Source organism: Hydra vulgaris, chromosome 13 (assembly GCF_038396675.1).
Source record: "Hydra vulgaris chromosome 13, alternate assembly HydraT2T_AEP".
In the NCBI taxonomy this organism is placed as follows: Eukaryota; Metazoa; Cnidaria; class Hydrozoa; order Anthoathecata; family Hydridae; genus Hydra; species Hydra vulgaris.
Genome location: NC_088932.1, coordinates 37,736,415 through 37,762,500, shown reverse-complemented (window position 1 = coordinate 37,762,500; position 26,086 = coordinate 37,736,415). Strand labels below are relative to the sequence as shown.

Here is a 26,086-nt window from a genome sequence, read left to right as displayed (position 1 = left end):
TTGTATTGCAGGAGTTACTTTAATAAGTTTTTTTGATCCTTTTTTCAAAGGCAATAAAACAACAAGCTCAAATTAAACATTTTGTATCAGCCATTTTGTCCAAAAATATGTTTTACATGAATACTTAATGAAACATTACCGTAACATTGAGTTTTTTTATCCGTTTTGAATGGATGATGTAATCATAAAAAGATGTAACTTTCTATAGATACTTAAATTATTTAAATCTCTATTTTTTTTTGATGTATAAAAGTGAGTTTAGATTTAAAAAATTATTTCAAAACACTTCACTAAACCCAATAATAGTAATTAAACAAAGAAAAATTTGAGTAAGCCAAATTTGACCAAAATGTGCCCTGTTGGTCTCCGGAGAGCACAGTGTCTTTTTGGTTTCATAGGTTGGCCCAATAAAAATTAGATGAACTTTATAAATAAAGGTTTGAAAGTAACTAAAAAGTATTTTAATTTATATTATATTTAATTTATAGTTACAGTTAATTTATAATTAATTTACAGTTAGTCAAATAATCTTTAAACCAAGGTAAATTTAGGTTGTTTACTCCATAGAGTTCTAGTTTTGATTAACAGTGTCAAAAGCTTTGAACCAATGAAAACTTCTAATGTATAATAATCTTTATTAAAAGCATCCGATTGGTCCACAAAGCTAATTACTGCATGATTTGTAGAGTGGTTTTTTTAAAACCCAAATTGTTAAATGTACAGAATATTGTTAACAAGTTATATGCCAGGTATATGATAATTAATATACTTAATTTATGTTATGTATATTATATTCAATTTAATTTTATTTATTAATAATTGGTGTTTTGTTTACTTTTTAGAAAAAATTCATAAAAAATAATCCTTGATTACAAACTGTTTCTGATATGTCAAATATAAAAATAAATTTTTTTTTTTTTTTTTTTTTAAATAAAAAAATAGTATTTATTATAATAATTACTAAAAAAAAAATTAGTCTCTAAAATTTTGATTCTTTTGAGACCTTGGTTCAATTTACTCTTTAAAAAACATTTTTTTCTAATATATGGAACCCAGTTTGTAATCAAGGGTCATGCTGAATGATATTTTTTTTAGAAGTTAATAAAACCATATATAAAATCACTTTTCAATTACTTTTGAACCAAAGTTTATCTATTTTTCAAATGGCCAACCTATCTATTCTAAATTTAATCTAAAAAGTGTAGACCTTGTAGTGTCACATTCTCAGATAAAATCCTCAGTAGCAAATCTGAGAAATGTCATAATGAAAGTGTGGTATAAAATAGTGACAGTAAAATTTGATGTGAATAGAAATACACATACAAAGATCGTACAAAGTACAAAAGTGTATTTTATACTGTAACTTCTTTATTCTTTTATGTTCATGTTGTTTTTTGAACTAAAACATTTTTGATAACTGCGTTCACTATAGGGGAGACCGGTGAGACTTTGGACTCAGGGAGAGAATGGATTCTTTGAAATCTCCTACCCTGTTAACATTAGGACAATGATGTCTGATCAATATGTTGACAAACATATTCTTACACATCTTAACTTTAAAATGAGTTAGGTGACATTTTCTCACTAAAAAACAGATTTAAAGTGAAAAAACAATTTTTTGGTTCTTTAATGTAAAGATTTTAATTCCAAGTGAATCATTCAGGTTTTAGTAATGAACTGTGCCAGAGTTAGTGCAGTTTTTTTTTTAGAGCAAATTGTTACCTGTGGATGTTTGAGAATGTAAGAATTTGTTATCTATAAATGTATTTGTAACAATTCCCTTGATTTTTCAATAATAAATTTTAATAATAATAAAATTTAATAAATAAATATTCAACTTCATAATACAGAAACTTTAAACTTCTTCAAAAAACTTAAAATTCCTACATTGTCAGCACTAGTTAGATTTGTTAATCTTCTTTTTGTTTTTGACTTCCTTAATAAAAGTTGACCTTTTTCTATTACAACCTTTTTGATGGAAACCTGATTTATACATTCACATTTAAATAGAAACATCAATAATGGAAAACTAAATGTATCTCCCTTTGAAGTATGGTAAGTATTCAATTACACATCAGTGCATAAACGAATGGAATCGAAGTCTTGTGTGCATTGTGAATGAGTTTGAAAATTTAAAACTTAAATAATTTATCTTCTCCTTAATTCGTTCCTTTATTAAAAACAAAATAAATTTAAACAAATTCTAAAAAAAAAATTATTTTAATTTTTTATCATTATCAACTTCTTTTAGTTTTTTTCTTTTTCTTCTTACTATTTTTATAGAAATTTTATTGTCTTTGTCATTGTTGTTTATTATTTTTATTACTGCTATTTTTATTATTACTATTATTATTTTAGTTATTATAAATACTATTATTTTTGCTGTTGTCTTTTTTCTATTAATAAATTATTAATAGAACAAAGTTATTATTGTTATTATTTTTTAAATGAATATTATTAATATAATTATTTGGTGTCACTCCTTTGATCAGGTTTCTACATGAGTGACTCCTTCCTTGTCAATCAATTGTTTATATTTTTTCTTAATAATGATATTTCAATTTTATTATTTATAATATTATTGATATTCTTATTATTATTATTATCATTATTATTATATTATTGTAATTATATGATTGTTAATTTTGAGGAAAACAAATATCTTGTTGTTGTTGTTGTTGTTTCAATACACCTCTTATCTCAGACATTTTGGACATTGCCAAAAGACAAGTACTCCGATGCTTTTGTAATGATTGCTAAATAACAATTCCATATGGACAATTATTAAAGTTTTGTAAATTTCTATTTACACAATCAATAACGATTGAAACACCATAATTTCCTTAATTCTGCACTAAGGAATTCTCAAGTGAATAAAAGTTGTACTAAAAAGTAATAGTTACTAGAATAAACAAAAAGAGTTTTTTTAAGTTTTATTATTTTTGTCACAGCTAATCAAAAGATGACCAGAAACTATAAGAGAAAAACCAAGCGTTCATTCTCATCTGAAAAGTTAAGGGAAGCCATAAAAGATGTCCAAACAAATAATTTGAGCATCAGAAAGAGTGCTGGTAAAGACCATGCCAGAAAATAAAAACTCTTCAACCATATCAAAACGACTAAACATCAGAATACTAATTTAATAACTGTCGATGTAACAACTTATTTCAAGTTTTTTCTCCGTATATGGAAGTTTTGCTAGCTGAGTATTTAATTAGATGCTCAGCTTTTATGTTTCATGATATAACACCAAAAGCTACATGACGTTTAGCCTTTAAATAGGGGAAGAGAAATTGTATCCACGAAATGGAAGGAATCAAAGTCTGCAGAACCTGATTGGTTCTTGTCATTCATGAAACATCATCTTAAAAAACTGCTTAATCAAAAGCCGTATAACATCTCATATCAGCGTTGATCAATGTGTATAATATTATTTTATGGTATTTCTCATATCAGTGTTGATCATTTTCACTAATTGGTCAACCGCTAGCAATAGCTCCGTTGGGTAATAAGGATAATGTTGAACTAATGCAAGTAACTACAGCTGCTAATAGTACTCATATTGAAACTCAACCAAGTTTCTCATCTCATAATGTTAGTCGTAACATAAGTAATAATAACATAATGACAGGCATGCTGATACTTTTGATGTGCCATGATGTGTTGTTTTAAGGTCATGATATATTTAGAGTGCAATTTGGATGAATACCAATTGCAATAATTTATAATTGAAAAAATAATCTCGTTGTTGAAATTGCGTATTTACTTGATGTCCATAATCTCCCCTATACATGTCCGAAGTCATCCCTCATACAGGTGACAACTGACACTTGACTAGTATTTTTAAAATAGTTTTTAAACATTAAAAATCAAGAAATATAAAGACAGTTAAAATAATAAAAAATATTTTAATCATTTTAGTTTCACAAAAAAAATGTTACTTTGAAAAAAAGTTATTAAATAAGCCCAATTAGAGTAAAAACTGTCCAAAGTCTCGCCAGTCTTCCCTACAGTACAAAAACAGTTTTTCACTCAAAATAATGATTGGTTGGGTCTCTCTCTCTCTCTCTCTCCTCTCTCTCTCTCTCTCTCTCTCTCTCTCTCTCTCTCTCTCTATATATATATATATATATATATATATATATATATATATATATATATATATATATATATATATATATAACTTAGTTTCTTTATATAAAAGTGCTGCATTTTTTTCAATTTAGAGAAATAACTATGTAACTGTTTAGAGACAAAGTTCTTCAAGTTTTATTCATCACAAAGTTCATTATTTGTACACGAAAATTAATAAATTAATCAAAAGTATTAAAAAAAGTTGATTTCCTTCTGGACAAAACAAGTGCAACTTGACAAAATGTTGACCAAGCTGTATTTCGCTATCAATATTTCGTGGCGAATCCTTTGTTGTCGAACACAGCCTTGCATCTTTGAGGCATAGATTCGATCAGGTGATCAATGAAACTTTGTGGAATCGCTGCCCAGGCCTTTTGGATTTATTCAAACAGTTGATCCTTATTACGAACACCTTCACGATTAATTCTGCGGTTGACATCTCCCACAGGTTCTCGATAGGGTTGAGATCCGGAGATTGAGGCGGCCAATCCATCACCGATAGGTGGTTGTCTTGAAACCACTGCTTGACTACTTTTGCAGTGTGTTTCGGATCGTTGTCTTGCTGAAAAACCCATTTTATTGGCATATTCCATGAGATGTAGCAGGAGTCTTTTCTTGTGGTTTTTTAGTGAAATCAGCGATTTCTTTGCAGGGCGTCGAGAAAACAATCCGGTTTCAACAGCATGTCGTCTGATTGTTCGGTCCGATACAGGCAACTCTAATTGCTTTTGTATCTCGACTGATAATATCCAGGGATCCTTCTTGACAGATCTGACGATCATAGAATCTTTTCTAGAAGTGGTGGAACATGGTCTTCCACCTTTGTTATCTGCTGCCAACTTCCCCGAAGAACGATATTTGGAACATAGTCTTGATACGGTCCATTTTTTCAGGCGATATTTATCACAAATACTTTTTTGTGACATTCCACTTACGTAATCGCCAATAATTTTCTTTCTTAATTCCAATCCAAGACTGTCGTGAGCCATTTTTGCACTTGAAGTCATAAAAATAATAAAAATAAATAATCACGCTTCTCAAGGCTTACTGTGTTACATTTACCTTGTGATGATACAATAATGCTCTGTGGAACACAATGTCTTGGTTGGATGAGAACTGTATTGATGTAATGAAACACTTGTTGTATTTCACTTCTTGTATTGATGTTCTTCGATAAAACACTTTGATAAAACTCACTTCGATAAACTGTCTTGATAATACATGATTTACATTGATTTACATGTCTCTAACATAGTAAAATGAACCAGTGTGAACCTATTCTGGAAGATTCTAGGTGCTTCTTTTTGATGCTTCTGGAAGCTTCTGAATGTTTCTGGATACTTCTGGATGCTTCCAGATATTTCTTCTGGAAACTTCTGGAAGCTTCTGCATGCTTCTGAAAACTTCTGGAAACTTCTGGATACTTCCTTTAATTTAATAAATTAATTAAAAAACTTCCGTCAAAAAGAAAATGAAACAAACCAAAAAAGTTGCACTTGTTTTGTCCGCTGCAAAATGGCACTTGTCAACAAAATTCTGCCTGTGTGCTGTCAACTGATTGCTCATGTCATAGCATGCTATGACTCCGGACTCCTGAACTGTTTGCTGTGGTAGTATAGTTTGTTTCATTTTTAAGACATGTAAAATTAGGAACACTTTTTAGCATTTGTTTGATGTTGGTTGCAAATGTTTTGTCCAATACTGTGTATATATACATATATATATATATATATATATATATATATATATATATATATATATATATATATATATAATCTTGACATGTTACGTAGTTAACATACTACATTTTCAAAAGATACAATTACAATTTAAAACTTTGGATATAAATATAAAATTAAAACTTGAAGACATTACAGAGAAATAAAAACAGACAAATAGAATTGTTACAAACCAATAAAAATTATAATACAAATTATGATACCGTAAATAGCAAAAAAATAAAAATAGAATTATAAGTAAATTAAAAAAAAAAAAAAATTACTTTAAAACTCAACATCCGGTTCTCATTTTTTATTTAACGGGAAATATTATGACCAGTTAGATGGTGTTCCCATGGGTTCTCCTTTAGCGCCAATTTTAGCTAATATTTTTATTGGGTTTCATGAACAAAAATGGTTAGTAATTGCTCTTCCTCCATACTGATTTTTTATAAACGTTATGTCGATGATATTATTGTTATTTTTAATTCAGAGTTTAAAGCTCAGGAATTTTTTACACATCTTAATAAACAACATAAAAACTTAAAATTTACTATGGAAAAAGAACAAGATAATCAAATTGCATTTTTAGATGTTCTTATCAATAAGTCTGTTTCTCTTTCCACATCAGTTTATCACAAAAAAACATATATTGGTCTTTTACAGTTTTTTTCCCTATTGTTATAAAATTAGTCTTATACTTTGTTTAATTGTTAGAACATATAAAATCAACAACACATGGCTAGGATTTGATAAGGACATAAAAAATTATCTAATGTTTTAAAAAATAACCAATATCCACCTAAAATAATTGACACTGAAATTAAATTATTTGTTAATAAAAAGTTAAATCCATCTGTGATAAATAGTATTGATAACCATAATATAAGATATTATAAGCTTCCATTTATAGGTTTTACTCAAATTTTACTAAATCTAAAGTTAATAAAATCATTAAAAAATATTGTAAAGATATTATAATTAATTTAATTTTCACTACCAACAAATTACAAGACAGTTTATTTATAAAAGATCCACTTCCTAAGCTGCTCAAATCCAATGTTACTTACAAATTTTCTTGTGCTGGATGTAATGCCAGTTATAAAGGAGAAACCTCCAGACACTTAACAACAAGGATTCATGAGCATCTTACAAGTGACAAACAATCTAATGTTTATAAACATTTAATTTCATCTGTTAATTGTAAAAATCTTAGTAACTATAATTGTTTTAAAATTTTGGATACTACTTCTAACAAAAACAAATCGAAAATTAAAGAAGCACTCCATATTAAATGGGAAAACCCATCTTTAAATAAACAAACTGTTCATTATAATATAAATTTGTCTATCTAGTTTTTTGTTTTTTTTTTGTTTTTGTTTTTTATTTACTTATAACTTTATTTTTATTTGTTTGCTATTTACGGTATTATATTTGTATTATAATTTTTATTGGTTTGTAACAATTGTATTTGTCTGTCATCATTTCTCTGTTCTCATTTCTATGTCTTCAAAATTTGATTTTATATATATATCCAGAGTTTTAAATTGTAACTTTATCGTTTGAAAATGTAGTAGGTTAACTACGAAACATGTCAAGATTAAAAAATATTGTGTTTTTCTTTAAAATATGTTCACATTTATTGCTATTGTGTTGCTCAAGAATATATATATATATATATATATATATATATATATATATATATATATATATATATATATATATATATATATATATATATATATATATATATATATATATATATATATATATATATTTGTTTTGTGTTTTTGTTTCATTTTTTTTCTTTTCTCTTGAATGAACTTTATTAAGTTGTATGTTCAGTTTTTGTTGTCTTTTTTCATATATAGTCAAACCAATAGATTTTTTTGTTTGATTGATTTTCAGACATAATTGTAGACATTCATACTAGTTGTAGACAAAAGTATTAAGTATGACAAACTAGTTTATTAATCATTTAAGCAAAATGCATGAATAGTTTCATCTATGTAACAGTTCTCATCATTTCAGTTTTTGAATTTCTAGCAATTACTGCAAACCCAGAATAACATGTTAAATTCTTTTGCAACACCTACTTTTTAACATACTAATTATTTAACTTATAACATAATACACAATTATAATACGGAATAGTTGCTGCTGTTTAAAAAAAACTGTTTGACTTCCTTTGTTTATGTTTTACATAATATTACATAATAATCGAGTAATTTTTTTTTAAGCATATGATAGAATAATTTTAATTTAAAAGAAAAACAGTTTTAAACTTGAAATTTGCCATTTACCAAATTACATCATGTGAGGTGTTTTATTAACTAAATAAAAAACATCAACATATTAAAAAAAATTTTTTTATCGAAAATATATACTTTGTATAAAATGACACAGGTGTGGAGGCGGGTGCAGGCTATAGCCCACCATTCCTGCCTATAGCTCACCATTCCTGCCAAAGCCTGTACATATATAAGTAAGAGTGCTCAATACAATGTGTTAAATAAATATATAAATATAATTAAGCAGAACAAATATTATTGAAATCTGATGATTAATATTGCTTGAAACTTTAAGTTGTGTAATTAAATATATCTTTTTATTTAGTTGGCACAATGAGAGAGTGTATGTGTATGCATGTGAGTGTATGCACACATACTTTGCAGAAAACAAGCATAACTCGAATTCTATCTCCATTTAATATGTTTATTTCTGATATTTTTTTTTAGAAGTGAAGATAAGTGAGTTAAGTTTAAATGACTCTTCAATTAACATTAGAGGTGATCCAGATGGAAATGAAAATAATGAACATAAAAAAAAAAATGTTACCAATGAAAATACTAATCAAAACATGGCTACAACATTACCTGCATGTGCATCACCTACATCTACACCTGCACCTGCACCACCTCCGTGGACATGTAAATTTGATTTTCTTTCAGATGATAAAAAGGAGCAATTTCTAATCAAGACACGATTACCCTTAAAAGGTAAGTAGTATTGTTTTATCATATTTTATCTAAAAAGTTATCAATGCCTTCATCAATAACAGCACGCTTCAAAATATCATACTAGACTAAAATCTACTTGAATTTAGTTTTGCAATAGTATTATAGTATTACCTGTCATAATAACTCTTAAACTTAACCAAGTTTAAATTAGTCTTTCATTTTTTGTAATTTATTCTAGAACTGTCATCATTTTATGAATCATATTTGTCTTTTAAGCTTGCTATCATTTTTTACAATATTTCTGAAAAGTTGAAAAAAAAATTCTAGAAATATTGTAAAAATAAATGTAGTTAATTCGTTATTCATAGCATTTTTTTCTTCACAAATTTAAAATCATCAAATTTAATTAAATTCTTTAGCTATATAAAATACCCAACAAATGTTACATAAACCTGCTGTTCAGAACTGGTACTGTTTTTTTTTTTTTTTTTTTTTTTTTTAATTAGCCTCCTCAAGGCTGAGAAGGCCACTACAGATGAGGAGGCTACTCGTGGTTATAACCCTCTCTCAAGTCTATAACTCCGATACACAAACCTTGACAAACAAGGCCGCTTCGCTGATAAACAAGTTGAGCGCAGTACTACCAGGAATGTGGTGCTGTTACATACGTGGAATTATGTATCAGTTATATTATTCCTAAATTAATAGCTTTTTTGGAACTTGATTTGTAACTGATGTACTGATTTTGTAACTGATTCTTTATGATTAGTGTGAAAAGTTTTTTTTTACAAATTTACTTCTAACAAACGTTAAGTATTAAGTTTAAACGTTAAATATTAATTTTGTTTATTACTTAACTATTAAGTAAGTAAACGTAAGTTTAAGATAAAAAGGTTAAGTAAAGTAATTCTGGTAAATAAAAGTTAAGTAAGTTTAGTAATTCTAGTTATTAGAAAGTATAGAAGAGAATTGAAGTTGGGAAAAGCGACAGAAGTCTTAAAAAATGTCTGACAGAAGACATAAAAAATGTCTGACAGAAGACTTAAAAAATAACTGACAGAAGTCTTAAAAAATGTCTGACAGAAGTCTTAAAAATGTCTGACAGAAGTCCTCAAAAATGCCTGACAGAAGACTTAAACAATATCTGACAGAAGTCTTAAATATAAATAAATAGTATGAGTCATGAAATCATGAAGACATGAAATAATTACAAAGCATTGATGTTTAAGAAAAAAAACTAAACTTTTTTAAAACATGAAGGAACAGTTTAACATTTAAGGATTCAAACTTGCTAAATGATGAGTCATGCAGGGTTGTGTTTTTGCTGCTAAAGTATAAGATAAATGTTCGCTTGTGCAGTAAATATGGTAATATTTGTAGAGAAAGAGATGTAACCATATGATAAGGAACAGAAGCTAAAAGATGTCAGCTAGAGCAGGTCAAATAACATCTACAATGCATTTTGGACCTTGTCTGTGACAGAATAGAAGATCTAGCTTAATATGATAACAGTAACCTTCTCGACTGTTGTGGCCCCCTCAGCTTTTGGGAGGTAAATAACATTTAAATGAAAAAAAGGTTTTTCATACAAGAACAAATGACTGATTTATAGAGGTAGAGAGAATCAGAGGTATAAAAGTGGCAAGCATGATAAAGGAGACAATCTTAATTGATGGTAACTTTGCAATATAAGATCAATTGTAAAAAATAACCCAAAAAAAATTGTAGAAAGTGTTGCCATTTATCAATATAGGAATATCAACAATATAATAATTGCTAGCAAACTTTTCTTTGAGATCAATTTCGCCGACCAATGCAAACCAGGCTGCCACAGGAGAGACTTACATTTAAAATTGGCTCCATATTCTAAGTGAATAAAAAGTTATGACTTTATTTTCAAGACAGTTAAACAAAGACCTGCTTTTGAGAATAGTCTTATTTTATGTTACTAAAATTTTATAAAATAAATACGCAATACAATAAATATTTCAATTTTAATCTAAATGGAAAAATAGAAAACAAAGAAATAATTTTAAATATAAATATTATGAAGGTTAAAACTTTCAATTAATAAAATTATAAGAAACAAATATAAACAATATATTAGATTTAAATCAAGTTACTGAAATAGGTCAGCCATGATGCTGAGGTGCAGGCTTACTTTTTTAAAAGTTGACAGGGTAAACAGTTGTGTCATCAGCAAGTAGAGCTACTTTAAGGTATGGTTATCAGGAAGATCATTAATATAGGTGAGAAACAACGCAAGACCAAGGATAGAACCTCCATGGTACGTTACTGGAAATAAAGCAGAGTGTTTTCCATCAAGCCCGATTTTTCCCCGCACTTTAATACTTTGGAATTCTTGCTCATCTTCATGTTTTCCTAACTCATGCAACCTCAATGATATATTATATATACTAGATGTCTAACTTCGGTTCGAAAAGTGAAGCCATGGAAGCCATTTCTTTTTCTGGCAAAAAAACTTATCTAGCTACTTTACTTTACTTCTACGGGGGGTTACTTGCACCGATTTTGAAAAGTTTTTGTAGTTCACCAGCTCTAATAACCATGTTGATTTTTAAATATATTTGGTTTTTTTTTGTTTGTTGGGCCATTATCTTCAATTTTCGGAATTAATTTTGAATGATGCTGACATTTTTAGTGTTGTTTTTTTAATATTTATGAAGCCATTTTTTTTACCGATTTTTTCCTCCTTCAAAAGTGGCATGTTTCTACACGAGAACTTAATCAACTTAAGCAAAGTTTAGTTTTTTTATGCGAAGAAACTATCAGTAGTTTAAATTATGCAAAAAAAAAATTAAATTAGACTATTATTTATGAAAGTGCTGTTCAAAATAGTTTGTGTGTCATGTTTTAACCAAAAAGGGGCTACTTTGCACCAGCTAAGAAAGTGGTGAAAAGCAACCTCAGACTATATATTTTTAAGCATTTTATGGTTTTAAATCTTGCTAACAGATACAAATTGTTTTTAAGGATGGTAAGGTATTACAAGAGGAAGATAAGAGCTCGTAGTTACAAAAATTATTCAACTGAAACACTAAAATTATGTTTGGATTTAATAAAAAATGGAACACTAAGTCAACGTATAGCTGCTAAACAATTTAATATACCAAGAAAGACAATAATTAATAAGTTAAATCAAAAAAATTTGATGAGACCAGGTAAACAGCCTATATTTTCAAGATTTAAAGAAGAGTTTTGATGCAAATATCAAATGCTGCAGAGCTGCAGTAAACAAGGAAACAATACGAGCATATATTGAAAATTTGAAGGAGATTGTGAAAAACTTACCTGCAGAAAACATATGGAACCTAGATGAAACTAACTTAACTTATGATCCTGGAATAAGAAGAGTGATATGTCGTCATGGCATTAAGTATCCAGAGAAAATTTGTAGTTTTTCAAAGTCCAGCACTTTCTTAATGATGTGTGGTAGTGCAGCTGGTGAATTGCTTCCACCATTTGTTTTGTACAAAGCCACTAAAATTTGGAATACATGGACAGAGGGAGGGCCAAAATATTGTCGCTTTCAAAGTACTAAATCAGGTTGGTTTGATTCATTTGCTTTTAAAAATTGGTTTGAAAATCTTATGTTGCCAAAACTAAAAAAGTTAATTGGTATAAAGGTTCTCATTGCTGACAATGTATCTACTCACCTTAATGTTACTATATTTCAAAAGTGCAGAGAAGAAAATATTTCATTTGTATGTTTACCTCCTAACAGTACGCATCTTACACAACCTTTAGATGTTGCTTTTTTTAGGCCAATGAAAATAGCATGGAGAAAAATTTTGTTAGAGTGGAAGGTTTATGAATAGTCCAATTTAGGTTTATGAATACTCCAGAAGGTTTATGTTTTGGTGTCTTACCTAAGCAGTACTTTTCGTCGCTACTAAAACAAGTCCTTGATTTTCTAGAACCAAATATAAAAATCTTTAAAGTGGTTTTCAAAAGTGTGGAATTTACCCTTGTGATGTGCAACCACTGCTTGATAGAATTTCTAATAAAAAAAATTGAGGCGTCAGCCATCAGTTTGTCATTTTTGGATGCTCTCAAATTGACAAGAACTTCAATTGTGAAAAAAAAAAAGTTAGCAAAAAAGAAATTAGTTAACATACCAGCAGGAAAAAGTCTTTCTCATTTAGAGTTACTTGATATGGAACTAGATGGTTCCAGTAAAACAGAATCATTAGCTACCCAGCTTCTTGATAACCATTTATTTTATGACTTGGTGAAACTAATTAACAAGCAGATTGATGCATTTGTAATTTTAATAAATTGTAAAAATGAATATTTTCCTGGAATCATAAAATGTTTTGACGAGAATGGAGCAACAGTAAGTATCATGGTAAAATCTTCATATAATTGGAAATGGCCTCTGAAAAGAAAAAGATTTTTTTTATATGTGGGATACAATAATTGGAGGAATAAGCCCTCCTAAAATTTTGAGCAAAAAAGGGATCTTCTCAGTGTCAGAATTGTTTAATAGTGTGGAATAATGTGAAAACATTGTTCCACAATTGGTATTTTAATTTAGTTTATTTTATTTATGAGATTTTTTGTTTGTTTTATTTTTGATGTTTGTTTATTTAAAAGAAAATATTACACTTATTTAATAAATTGTTTTGTGAAATTACTGAATATAACCTCAGAATTAAATTAACTTTCAGGGCTCATTTTTTTTTTTTTTTAGAGTTTAAAGACCATATTTTTATAAATAAATAAAGACATAATATAAGACATAAATAAAGACATATATAAAGACATAAAATATTTTAACTATTTAAAATAAAACTCTAGTAACATTTAAGTCCATTCAAGTCCTTAAATGAACACGATGTTGAAACCTCCATTATATTTGAAGATCTCTCAACTCTACCCAACTTATTAAAAAAGTATGTAGCATTTATTTTAATATGAGATTTGCTCGGTATGCACATGTGCTCGGTATGCACAAGTGTACACTGAAAGTTTAAAAAAGTCTACACTTGGAAAATGTTTATTAAATTTTAAAAAAAACATACGAGAATGTTTGATTAATGTTTCCTAAATTCTTTTCTGATAAAGTAGGGATTAAAGTTTTAAATAAAAAAGCTCCAAGTTATTTAACTTGGGACAGACGCTTTTAGAGCATTTCTAAGAGTTATGATATTTTATAAGAACCTAGGCTAATAAAAAACTTATCTTTGTAATTATTAAAACGAGTTTTTGAATGATCTTTAACTTATTGGTAACTTTAGATGCTCTGAACATTTTTAACTTTTATTTCGCACGTCGGATATAGCTTTTGCCCTTATTACAAATGGCGGATTCAATTTGGAAAAGGCGGATTCAATTTGGAAATGGTGGATTCAATTTGGAAAAAAGCGGCTTCACTTTTCGTCTAATAAAATCCTGCAAGTTAGACACATAGTATATATAATATATCATTGTGCAACCTAGGCCTTTTCAAATCAACTGTTTCCTCGCTCTTCATGTTTTCCTAACTCATACAACCTAAAACTTTTCAAGTCAATTGTTTCCTTGCACTTTAACACATTCTTTATTTTCCAGTAACTTCCAACTTAATAGTGGTTGTTTGCAGTCTTGTTAGGAGTGAATTACATAAAAAAATTATAAGTATTGTTTATATATATATATATATATATATATATATATATATATATATATATATATATATATATATATATATATATATATATACAGTATCGGACAAAACGAGTGCAACCAAATAATGCTAATTTAGTTTCTATATTTAAAAGTGCTGCATTTTTTCAATTTAGAGAGATAACTATGTAACTGTTTAGAGACAAAGTTCTTCAAGTTTTATTCATCACAAAGTTCATTATTTGTACACGAAAATTAATAAATTAATCAAAAGTATTAAAAAAAGTTGATTTCCTTCTGGACAAAACAAGTGCAACTCGACAAAATGTTGACCAAGCTGTATTTCGCTATCAATATTTCGTGGCGAATCCTTTGTTGTCGATTACAGCCTTGCATCTTCGAGGCATAGATTCGATCAGGTGATCAATGAATCTCGATAGGGTTGAGATCCGGAGATTGAGGCGGCCAATCCATCACCGATAGGTGGTTGAAACCACTGCTTGACTACTTTTGTAGTGTGTTTCGGATCGTTGTCTTGCTGAAAAACCCATTTTATTGGCATATTCCATTCCGCATTCAGAGGTAACATAACATCTTTCAGGATATTTTTATACATGAAATGGTCCATTATTCCATCGTTTCAATGTATTGGACCTAGACCGTTAGCAGAAAAACACCCCAGACCATTACATTGCCTCCACCATGCTTCACGGTCTTATGGCAGTAACGTAAATCGAGGCGAGGCGTAAACTGGTCGACGTACACGGCAAATGCCATCGCTCCCAATGATGTTGAACTTCGATTCATCACTAATCAGAACAGTTCGCCATTTCTGCACATTCCATTCAATATGAGATGTAGCAAACAGGAGTCTTTTCTTGTGGTTTTTTAGTGAAATCAGCTGTTTTAGGGCGCCGAGAAAAACAATCCGGTTTCAACAGCACGTCGTCTGATTGTTCGGTCCGATACAGGCAACTCTAATTGCTTTTGTATCTCAACTGATAATATCCAGGGATTCTTCTTGACAGATCTGACGATCATAGAATCTTCTCTAGAAGTGGTGGAACACGGTCTTCCATCTTTGTTATCTGCTGCCAACTTTCCCGAAGAACGATATTTGGAACATAGTCTTGATACGGTCCATTTTTTCACGTGACATTTATCACAAATACTTTTTTGTGACATTCCACTTACGTAATCGCCAATAATTTTCTTTCTTAGGTCCAATCCAAGACTGTCGGGAGCCATTTTTGCACTTGAAGTCATAAAAATAATAAAAATAAATAATCACACTTCTCAAGGCTTACTGTGTTACATTTACCTTGTGATGATACAATAATGTGCTGTGGAACACAACGTCTTGGTTGGATGTGGACTGTATTGATGTAATGAAACACTTGTTGTATTTCACTTCTTGTATTGATGTTCTTCGATAAAACACTTTGATAAAACTCACTTCGATAAACTGTCTTGATAATACTGACTGATTGACTTACATATACTGACTGAATTACATGTCGATTTACATGTCTCTTATATAGTAAAATGAACCTGTGTGGACCTGTTCTGGAAGATTCTAGATGCTTCTTTTCGATGCTTCTGGAAGCTTCTGCATGCTTCTGGAAGCTTCTGCATGCTTCTGGAAGCTTCTGCATGCTTCTGGAAACTTCTGGATACTTCCTTTAATTATTAAAAAACTTCCGTGATGTTGACACGGACCAGACTTAAGAAAATGAAACAAACCAAAAAGTTGCACTTGTTTTGTCCGCTGCAAAATTTGTCAACGAAATTCTACCTGTGTGCTGTCACCTGTCAGCTGATAGCTCATGTCATGGCATGCTATGACTCCAGACTCCTGAAGTGTTTGCTGTGGTAGTATAGTTCGTTTCGTTTTTAAGACATGTAAAATTAGGAACACTTTTTAGCATTGTTCGATGTTGGTTGCAAATGTTTTGCCCAATACTGTATATATATATATATATATATATATATATATATATTATTATTATTATTATTCTTGTTGTTGTTATTATTATTATTATTATTATTATTATTATTATTATTATTAAATTCTATTGGATTTGTTGTTTAGTTATCTGTGTTTTCGCGCTAATTTTCAACAAACAATAAACAAACTTGTCTTAATAACGCTAAATTAAGTTTAAAGAAGTTGAAAAGAATTTAAAAAGAAAAACGTCTCTTTGTTAATTTTTTTAATACTTTCTTAAATTTTCACTTCATTTTTTTTTTCTATTTTTAAATCTTAAATTTATTTTTTTTTCTTTGGTTATTTTTTTGAATTAGCATACAAAATAACGTTTATAAATTTTTTTTAGATTTTCGATACGGACGCCCCGCCTTAAAGAAAATTTTGGATCAAGATGATCGAGTTTTAACAATCATGGATTGTTTTGATTTTGAAAGAGATTCACGCATGTTAGTTCTTTTTGCCGACAATGGTGGTGGAAACGTTGCTCTTTCGTTTTTAGAATATTTGAAAATGTTTATGCCAAAGTTGAAAATCAAAGGGTTTCGTGAATGCTTAGTGAAGTTTGGGCTTAGTGGTGCTGAAAACATTTTGCTAAAAAACAATTATAATGATGATGATGACTTTAACAAAATTAGTTATATTCATATTCGTGAGCTCAGCTTTCAATTTGTTAGTGAAATCACAAATTATCAGTCCTGGAAAGACATCGCTGAAGAACTGGAAATAAGCTCCGTTGATATTAATAATATTGGTAATACCGGCAAACGTCCCTGTGTATACAGTCGTACGGAAAAGTTGTTTGATCTTATCGCAATGCAATATCCTCAAGTAACTATTCAACATTTTCTTCGTATACTTTCAGATTGTCAATATCGAGATGCTCACGATTTAGTAAGTGAGAAAATCATTGAAAAGTTGTGATGAACAAAAATTATCTAGGTAAGACATAGAAACAGGGTGCAGCATTGAAAAGTTGTAATTGATTAGAAACAGGGTGCAACATTGAAAAGTTGTAATCAAAGCAGGATGCAAACCAATGACAATTTTTATTACTATTTTTATATTTTTTTAGTAGGATTTTTAAATTAACAGCTGGTTTGTATAATTGTAGATTTTTAGACTTATTTTTTAAAAGTAAATATTTTAATTAGTGTTTTAACAAGTAAAATTATTTTAAACAAATAAATATATAGTATTTTATATAGTAAAGTATTTAGTCAAGGCCGGGGCGAAGGGGGGGGGGGAGAGTTATGCCAAAACTATATATAAAAATATTATATTTGAAAATTATCTACTAATGTATACTTTGTCTGGAAAGGTCTAAAGTCTTTAATTATAAACATTATAGTCAATTATATTATTAAAAATTAATTATAAAGATTTACAGCATTGGGGCAGTCCATTAATTAAGTCAACAAAATAAGGAAGAGGATGGGACTGGAAATTTTTGACAATTTTTTACAAGGAGGAAGGGGGTGGGAGTCAAGGAAATTCGACGTCAACATCGTTACTTTTTTAAATAAATTTAGTTACTTCGTTACTAGTCATGCATACTTACTTAGTTACTAGTCGTGCATACTGGCCGATAAAAAAAGGTATCAAAACGAGACTAATACATACCAGGATCAGACGGCCTGTCACTTGCAATCGAAGTTGCTCGGCCAGAAAGATCTTGGAGTTCTTATCTCAATTGATCTTAAATGTAATGCTCAAGTTTTAGCAGCTGTGGTGAACGCTAACCGCTCCTTAGAGAGGCTGAAAAAACTATTCGCAGCCGTAGTTTTTCACTATGGAAAGAAGTGTACACCACGTATGTTCGTCCTCACCTAGAGTACGCTATCTAAGCGTAGTCAACTTACCACTGGGTAGACATAGAAGCGCTGGAAAAAGTTCAAAACCGTGTTACAAAAACTATTTCTGAGATGAAGCATTGTACCGCCGACCAGCGAAGAGTCATATTAGGTCTTACGACACTTGAAGAAAGAAGAATAAAGGGTGATTTAATTCTGATGTTCAAGTTCATGCGTGGATTTGATGAAACAAACTTTCATGTATTATTCAATCGTCCATCGTCGTGAAAATATTTTATGCTTGGTCATTTTCAAAGACTTGCACAGCAAAGAGTACTTAATTGCATGCCAAGAGAGAAATTCTTCACGAACCGTGTTGTGTTGCAGTGGAATACCCTGCCGCAAATAGTAATTGACGCAACTTCCGTCAACATTTTTAAAAATCGACTAGATGAACATTTAAATTAGTTAAAAGAGAATTTTTAAACAATAACTGGAAATAAACTCTCTCCACTTATGTTTCAGTATACTATTACGTTCTTAAAGTACGGTGTCGCAGATGTGCACAAGTATTTCCAGACTGTTAGTATAGAGGTGCCTGATGCAGCACATCTTTGTTGGTAGTTTAAACATAGCGAACATTTATGATTTTTCAAAAATCTATAATTTTATTACGGATTGTTGTAAATATTTTAAATTACTGACCACTAAAATTAACCATGGAAGTATTAGAGAAGTATTAGAGTCTCTAATACTTCCATGGTATAACATTACAACTTTGAGTGAAAAAACATCTTTTTTAGAAAATTTATGTTGCTTCTTTTTTTTCTTTTTTTTTGGAAGTATATAAGAAAACACTTTATATTTGCTGATGGCTTTAGTTCGTTTTATAAAACCATCAGTTCATCGTCTTCATTCTTGTTGAAAACACTTTAAAAGTGTTCGTTCAGTCAATTTGCAATGTCTATTTGATTTACGATAGTGTCGCTATTGATTTCTTAGTTTTAACATTTTGTTTGCTATTCACATACTTGAATCTTTGGACTGTGCTATGATTTTAAATTAAGTTCAAACTAACGACTAGCTTGATATATAAGCTTCTTTAATTGGTTATTACGCGTTTTATAAAAGCGCGTTAATTAAATAATTGAACAACGAGTATACTAGTTGACTAGTTGAAGATTTTTATACCCACTTGCTTTATATTAAAACCATCGTTTATTTTTAACGATGATTTCTAGATGTTAACGGTGTTTTGTTAAAACACCGTTAACATCTTCTGGGCGTCAGTACCACATCTCAAAAGAAGATGAAACTCTATTTGAACAGCTTTTATCTTGTCAGTGAAAGAATGAAAGTGAAAATATTTTACTTTCATTATTTAAATGATATCAACTTCAATTTTAATATATTAAATTATTCCTTTTTATTTCTATTTTTGAGCTTTTTTCAATAAAGTAGGTTTTTTACTATTTTTAAAAAAAATTAACATTTTAGTTTCTCATTTTTTAACACAACAATTGTGCATGCAACCTAAAATTTGAGTAAGCAACTAATATTTTGAAACAATTCTTAATTATTAGACATTAAGTAGTAATGTTAAGTTAAATTATTATAATTAATAAATAACGAAATTATATTTTCAATGTGATATATTGCAAAATATTAGTTATAAATATGCAAGTTATGCAAAGGAATATAATTTTTTTATTTTCTTTCAGAGATCTATCCTTTTTTTTTAAAGAGAAATAACATTCATTCTTGGCACCCAGCAATTATCATCTCGCTTGGACAGTAGTACAACCGACTTGGATAATGTGGATGCATAAACTTTACCATTAAATCATCATTCTCTTTAAAAAGGGTGATGATCTGATACCTTTTTCATTTTTATAATTGAATGAGAAGGTATAAATTGATGAAAACTTTTTGTCCCAGGAATAGCGGTTGCTATTAAAAGTCTATTAGTTTGCTTTTACTAGCTCCATTTCAGCAAAAACATAATCCCACTGATTGACGTACAAAAACATAATCCCACTGATTGACGTACAAAAACATAATCCCACTGATTGACGTACAAAAACATAATCCCACTGATTGACGTACAAAAACATAATCCCACTGATTGACTTTTGACAGTATTCAAACATTGCTTGAGAAGACAGTATTTGACCTGCGGTTGGACACTGCAAGCTAGCAGTTGCAACAAGCCTTTTAACAGTGCCACCTATTAAATCGCATGGAGATTTGCCATCGATTGTTGCAAAGAAATTCCAGATGCAACGAACAGAAAAATCTTGAGCATGGTGACATAAATTGTAAAGATGTTTCAGTTTTTATACTGCCCTGCACAGCCATCCAAAAAATAATGAATTTTTGTAATTGTGGGACAAAGATGAGATTTAAAATGATTAATAGTTGTCATCTACTACATAACTTCATTGATCCAACATCATGATTCAAATCATCTGAAATTACACAAAAAGAAGATATTTCTAATTTCACTTTTTTGTAGGAGATGACAACTGGATGAAGAGAACATTGACTCTTGCTCCAATGGTAACTCTGTATCTCATCTTGTACTACAAAAGTGTAATTCTCTACAAAATCTGTCAGTACAATAGCCTCATCAATAATAATTGTTTCTTTGAGATGCTTCGGATAGCTAGATTGTGATTTTGCTATAAATGAATGAGAAGTAATGTATCAAGTTTTTCACAAAAGAGCTCTATGAATTCATTTCATGGAAGTTTTATTGTTAATATTTCAGTTCTATCTGTTGTTGTCCACTTTTTGAAATCCACTGACTGTTCATTTTCATCACTGTCATATTCCTCTTTTGGATCATCATTTTGTATGAGATACTGCTGGAAATAATTTTGGGCAGCTTGTATGCCAGGACAACTATTGCATCAGTGAATCATGCACTCTTTCGATTTTCTGCTGCAAACAATCTTTTCAATAACTTCATGGTAAGATGTTTCAAGGCCTACAGCACTCAACATTAATTTAACATATTGGTGTATTGTATACACACAAACAGAATGTGTACCTTTTGGACCAGCAAGAAAGCACTATTTAGGCCGAAGATTGCAAAAAATCCCATTTTATGGTCTGGGTACTTTATTCAAATGCCACACAGAGTTCCTTTAAGTTACACAAAATCAATTTTTTTGACATGTATTTTTTTTTCCCAACACTTAAACAGTCTTTTTTTTCTGGCATTTGCCTTGAATACTCATCGTCACAGTAAAAAAATCTTACATGTTCTATAACATCTTTGCTGATTTGATGCCATTCAACCACATCAGGGTATACTATGATGCCTTTTGGTCACGGAAAAACTTTGCATTTTGAATTTTGTGTTTGGAAACTGAAAACTCTTTTGCTGCTTTTTTGATAGATCAAGATTTTGGGGGCAATGTCAAAATTTGAAGTCTAAGGGTTTGAATTTCTTTTTGAACTTCATTGTTGTTTGGTGCAACTAAATCAGTTTCAGTGACATCCAGAACAGTTGCAAGTTTCTTAATAACTGCTTTTTCAACTTGCCTTATCTTTCTTTTTCCAAGTGAAGGCTTGTTAGAGGTTTTGGGTAAATGAACTTTTAGAGGAGACACTTCAAGTTCAAACAAAGTACTTTTAAGCAATGATCTTGCTGATACCAGTATAATTTCTTTTTATATATTGTCTTCAGGTAATAAATCTCTAACTCTTTTTCTTCCAATTCTTCACTTGATGCTAATTTATGCCTGCATTGTGGACAAGGCTTTTTGCCTGGTACTACAAATTTGCCTTTACTGCTAGATACTTTGCTGTATCCAAATTGATTTCATGAAGACTGCCTAAAAAAAAAGGAAGAACTCTTTTAATAGGTATAAAAATGTTAATAAAACCATTTAAAGTTGAATAGCATTTAATACTGCGCTTTCAGAAGTCAGCTAAAAGTAAAATTAAATATAGCTAAAATAGAACTTTGAGTCAGGAAACTCCAGGAATTAGAGAAAACGTTTCCACGTTTTATGGTAAAGTAATTTTTGACCATTTTAAATTAAAAAATAGTTATCAAACATTTTGAATTAGGTGATTTTCATTTCTACTTTAGATTCAGCATCTTCAAAAATAGTCAAAAATTTACGCATAAATTATTGCTAAAAAATCTTCGATAGAGAATTTGGATCCAAATAAGGAACTTTTTGTATAAGCTTAAAAATGACATATCTAATTTATTCTTCAAGAAACCAAAACCACCTTTTTTATAAAGATAGCCTAGGATCAAGTACTTAAGGTGGTAGTCTACCTTAAAACATGAAAATTTTCAAAATTTCAAATTGTACTGTTTTACCCAATATCATAGACGTAGAAAATGATGGTGATATTTGTTTTTCAAAAAATTATTTACAACTTATATGATTTTATCATTAGATATAGGTGGTATAATTTTGTTTTATAAAAATCACATAAATTTTGCGATTTCAAAAAAAAAAAAATTAAAATCGGATCTTTAAAAAAATTTAAAAAACGAAGCCTACCTGAACTTGTTTTAATCATTGGTAAGCATCTAAAAGTAATCCAGGACATCCACATGTAGTTTTAACGACGTTTTCATGGCAAAAGTTTTTTTGAAGCTCCTGAACCCAACATTGACTCGGAAAATAGTCTTGTTAATAACATACCTTCAACAAGTAATTTAAATGCTTCAACTTCATCAAAGAAACTTACATTATTAAATCATAAAGCAACAACAGTATCAACAAAACGAACTTCATTGCCTAATAACAAATCAAATTTTCCACACTGTTACATCATGTTGGAAAGCTTTGTTTTAAAAAGTATCATAGATGAAATTGCTATGTGCCCTGAATGTCAATCGAGGAGTATTGAACTTTCTACAGATTTATCAAGAAAGAAAGGACTGTCTGTTTTATTAGAGTTTACATGTACAGCCTCAGTCTGCTCATGGAGTAAATGGGTTTACACTAGCCAAGAAATTGATGATGAATCTCGTGGGCAATATCAATCGGATGTAAATATGAGATCCATTATTGCTATGAGGGAAATAGTAAAGGGGCATTCTGCTTTAACAACCTTTTTTGGTTTTATGAATTTACCTCCACCAATGCATAAAAAACATTTCATGATATTCAAAGGAATATATTAGTGGCTTACAAGCAAGTTGCTCTAAACTTTATGAATAAAGCAGCTGTTGAGATTAAGCAAGGTCTTGGTGAGAACAAGACAGATATTACAGTTTCATATGATGGCACCTGGCAAAAGCGAGGATTCTCTTCTTTAAATGGTGTTGTAACTATAATTTCAAGCGATACTGGAAAATGCATTGACTACCGCATTAAATCTAAAGTATGCCATCAATGTGATAAATGGGAAACAAAAAAAGGCACTGATGAATATGACGAGTTTCTTAGTACACATGAATGTAGCATTAACCATAAGGGCTCATCAGGCGCAATGGAGGTAGCTGGAATTGTTGAATGTTTTACATCATCAGAGTCAGACAGAAATTTACGTTATGCTTATTATATTGGTGACGGTGACTCAAAATCTTATCTAGAAGTTGCTAAATGTAATCCATACAAAAATCTTATTGTCTAAAAGTTAGAATGTGTTGGACACGTACAAAAAAGAGTTGGTAGCAGACTTCGTAAATTTAAAGCCACTTATAAACTAAAATTGTCTGATGGGAAACCACTTGGTGGAAAAAATCGTCTTACCGAAAAAGAAATTAATAAACTTCAAAGTTATTTTGGAATTGCAGTATGTCAATGTAATGGTGGAACAGTTTACCAGTTAAAAAAAGCAATTGGTGCAGTACTTCACCATTGCTCAGATGTACTTACATTAGATAGTCGCCACCAAATGTGTCCAAGAACCCCTGAAAGTTGATGTAAATACCAGTCTGATAAAATAAATGGTACAGCCCTGTATAAAGAAAAACCAGGACTACCCATTGTTGTAAGAGACGTAATAAAACTAATTTTTCTTAGTTTAAGTGATGATGATTTACTAAGTAAGTGTTTGCATGGGCAAACACAAAATAACAATGAATCGTTAAATGGAATTATTTGGAAAAGATGTCCGAAGGATATTTTTGTTGCTAGAGACACATTAGAAATTGGTGTCTCATCTGCAATCATAAATTTTAATGAGGGAATAAATGGAGTTTTAAATGTATTTGCTATGCAAAATAAGTATAATGGAAAATTTACGCAAGAGTTTTGCACAAATAAAGATTTTGTAAGAGTCGCTAATATGAATCTTAAGTCTACTCTGAAAGTCAAGCTTAAACGGAAAAAAAAAGAGTTCAGCGTAAAGGATTTGCAGATGCCAATGAAGAAATGGAAGGAATAGTATATGAGACTGGTCTTTTTTAAATAATTTTTTTCTACGTTATTATACAATTTTTTCTACATTATTATATATAGCGTTTTACTAATTTACAATTTACTAATTTATTGCTTTATGTATTTTTATTCTTTTCTTGTTTTTAAATTGGTTTTTAAACTTTGAAGTCTTAAAAAAACATTTCTAAAGCCAATAATGATTTGAAACAGTTTGTTTTTCAAAAATAATGCTTTGTTAAAGCAATTTGTGAGTTTTTGGCTTAAATTAGACTAAAAGAGTTGGATTTTATTTTTCTTTTCTGTTTTTCTCAAAATAAGGTTTTTTGAAACGGTGCGATAAATAACTTTTCTCAATTAAATGCTATAGACCTGAAATTTGGTACATTGATTCTTTTATATATAATCTATTAGCTGAATTTAAAAAAATTATTGTAACTTTTTTGGTTCTTTAGTTAATTGGGCTCAAAATCTGTATTTTGGGTCAAAATTTTGCTGCCATTTTGAATTATCATTTAAACAAAAACTTTTTAATAATATTTTTTTTCCTTAATTCAGCCAATTCAACTTCCTTATTAGATGATGTACAAAAAAATCCAGAACTGTATCTTTAATCGTTCTTGAGTTATTTATCGCAGCGTAAATGCCCTTTTATTGATCCCGCGGACCAAAAAACAGTATTCCAAAACCAAAATTTAAATTTAAATTCCTTAGTTTTGTAAGGTTTTTTATATTGCAGCCAAAAATTGGGTTTTTTTATACAAAATTCTAGGATTTAGGTTTAAAGGTAGACTACCACCTTAATTGGGAAAAAAATTGAACCCATGAGACTTGGGCAACTCTGAGAGTAAATGAAAGCGCAAACCATAGTAACAGAACAAAAAGTTCAACTAATCATTTTAAAATCAATAATTTTACTAAAATTAGAAGGTTACAAAAATATTTACTTTCTCTATTTCATTATATATATATATATATATATATATATATATATATATATATATATATATATATATATATATATATATATATATATATATATATATTCATTCATTTATCTTATGTAATCAATGTCATTTATCTTATGTAATATATATTCATTCATTTATCTTATGTAATCAATGTCAATTTAAGAAATAAATTACGACATCAACTATATTTATGTAAGTCTCTATAATTTATAATATAAAATATCTAATAAATTTATATTGCATACAAGATTTATATTGAAAAATAAAGAAATGTAATTCTATTATTAGTATGAAGAATTTCGAACTTATTGATTTCAATTTTAAGTTAGATAAAGACTCATGGTCATGAGCTCAAAAAATAAACTTTTTGAAGGAAAAATACTTTGCCTATTCGATTACCGTTTATAGTCCATATTTGCTAATTAAATTTATTACTCTAAATAAAAAGATATAATAGAGCTATATAGTTAAACCGTAAGTTAATATTGGATAACTATAATTAAACAGTTATAGCTATCGAATAAGTTGAAAACAGAGTT

The 26,086-nt window shown here is 29.3% G+C and overlaps 1 protein-coding gene across 1 annotated transcript in view; it reads left to right on the top strand.

Moving 5' to 3' along the window:
- Window positions 1–17,616, top strand: part of LOC100211260 (uncharacterized) — a 103,063-nt gene extending 85,447 nt beyond the window's left edge. The window contains exons 6-7 of the mRNA XM_065817002.1: window positions 8,591–8,851; window positions 16,777–17,616. Coding sequence (XP_065673074.1) covers window positions 8,591–8,851; window positions 16,777–17,351 — 836 coding nt within the window. The 3' untranslated portion in view covers window positions 17,352–17,616. The remainder of the gene's footprint in view (window positions 1–8,590; window positions 8,852–16,776) is intronic.
- Window positions 17,617–26,086: the final 8,470 nt, after the last annotated feature.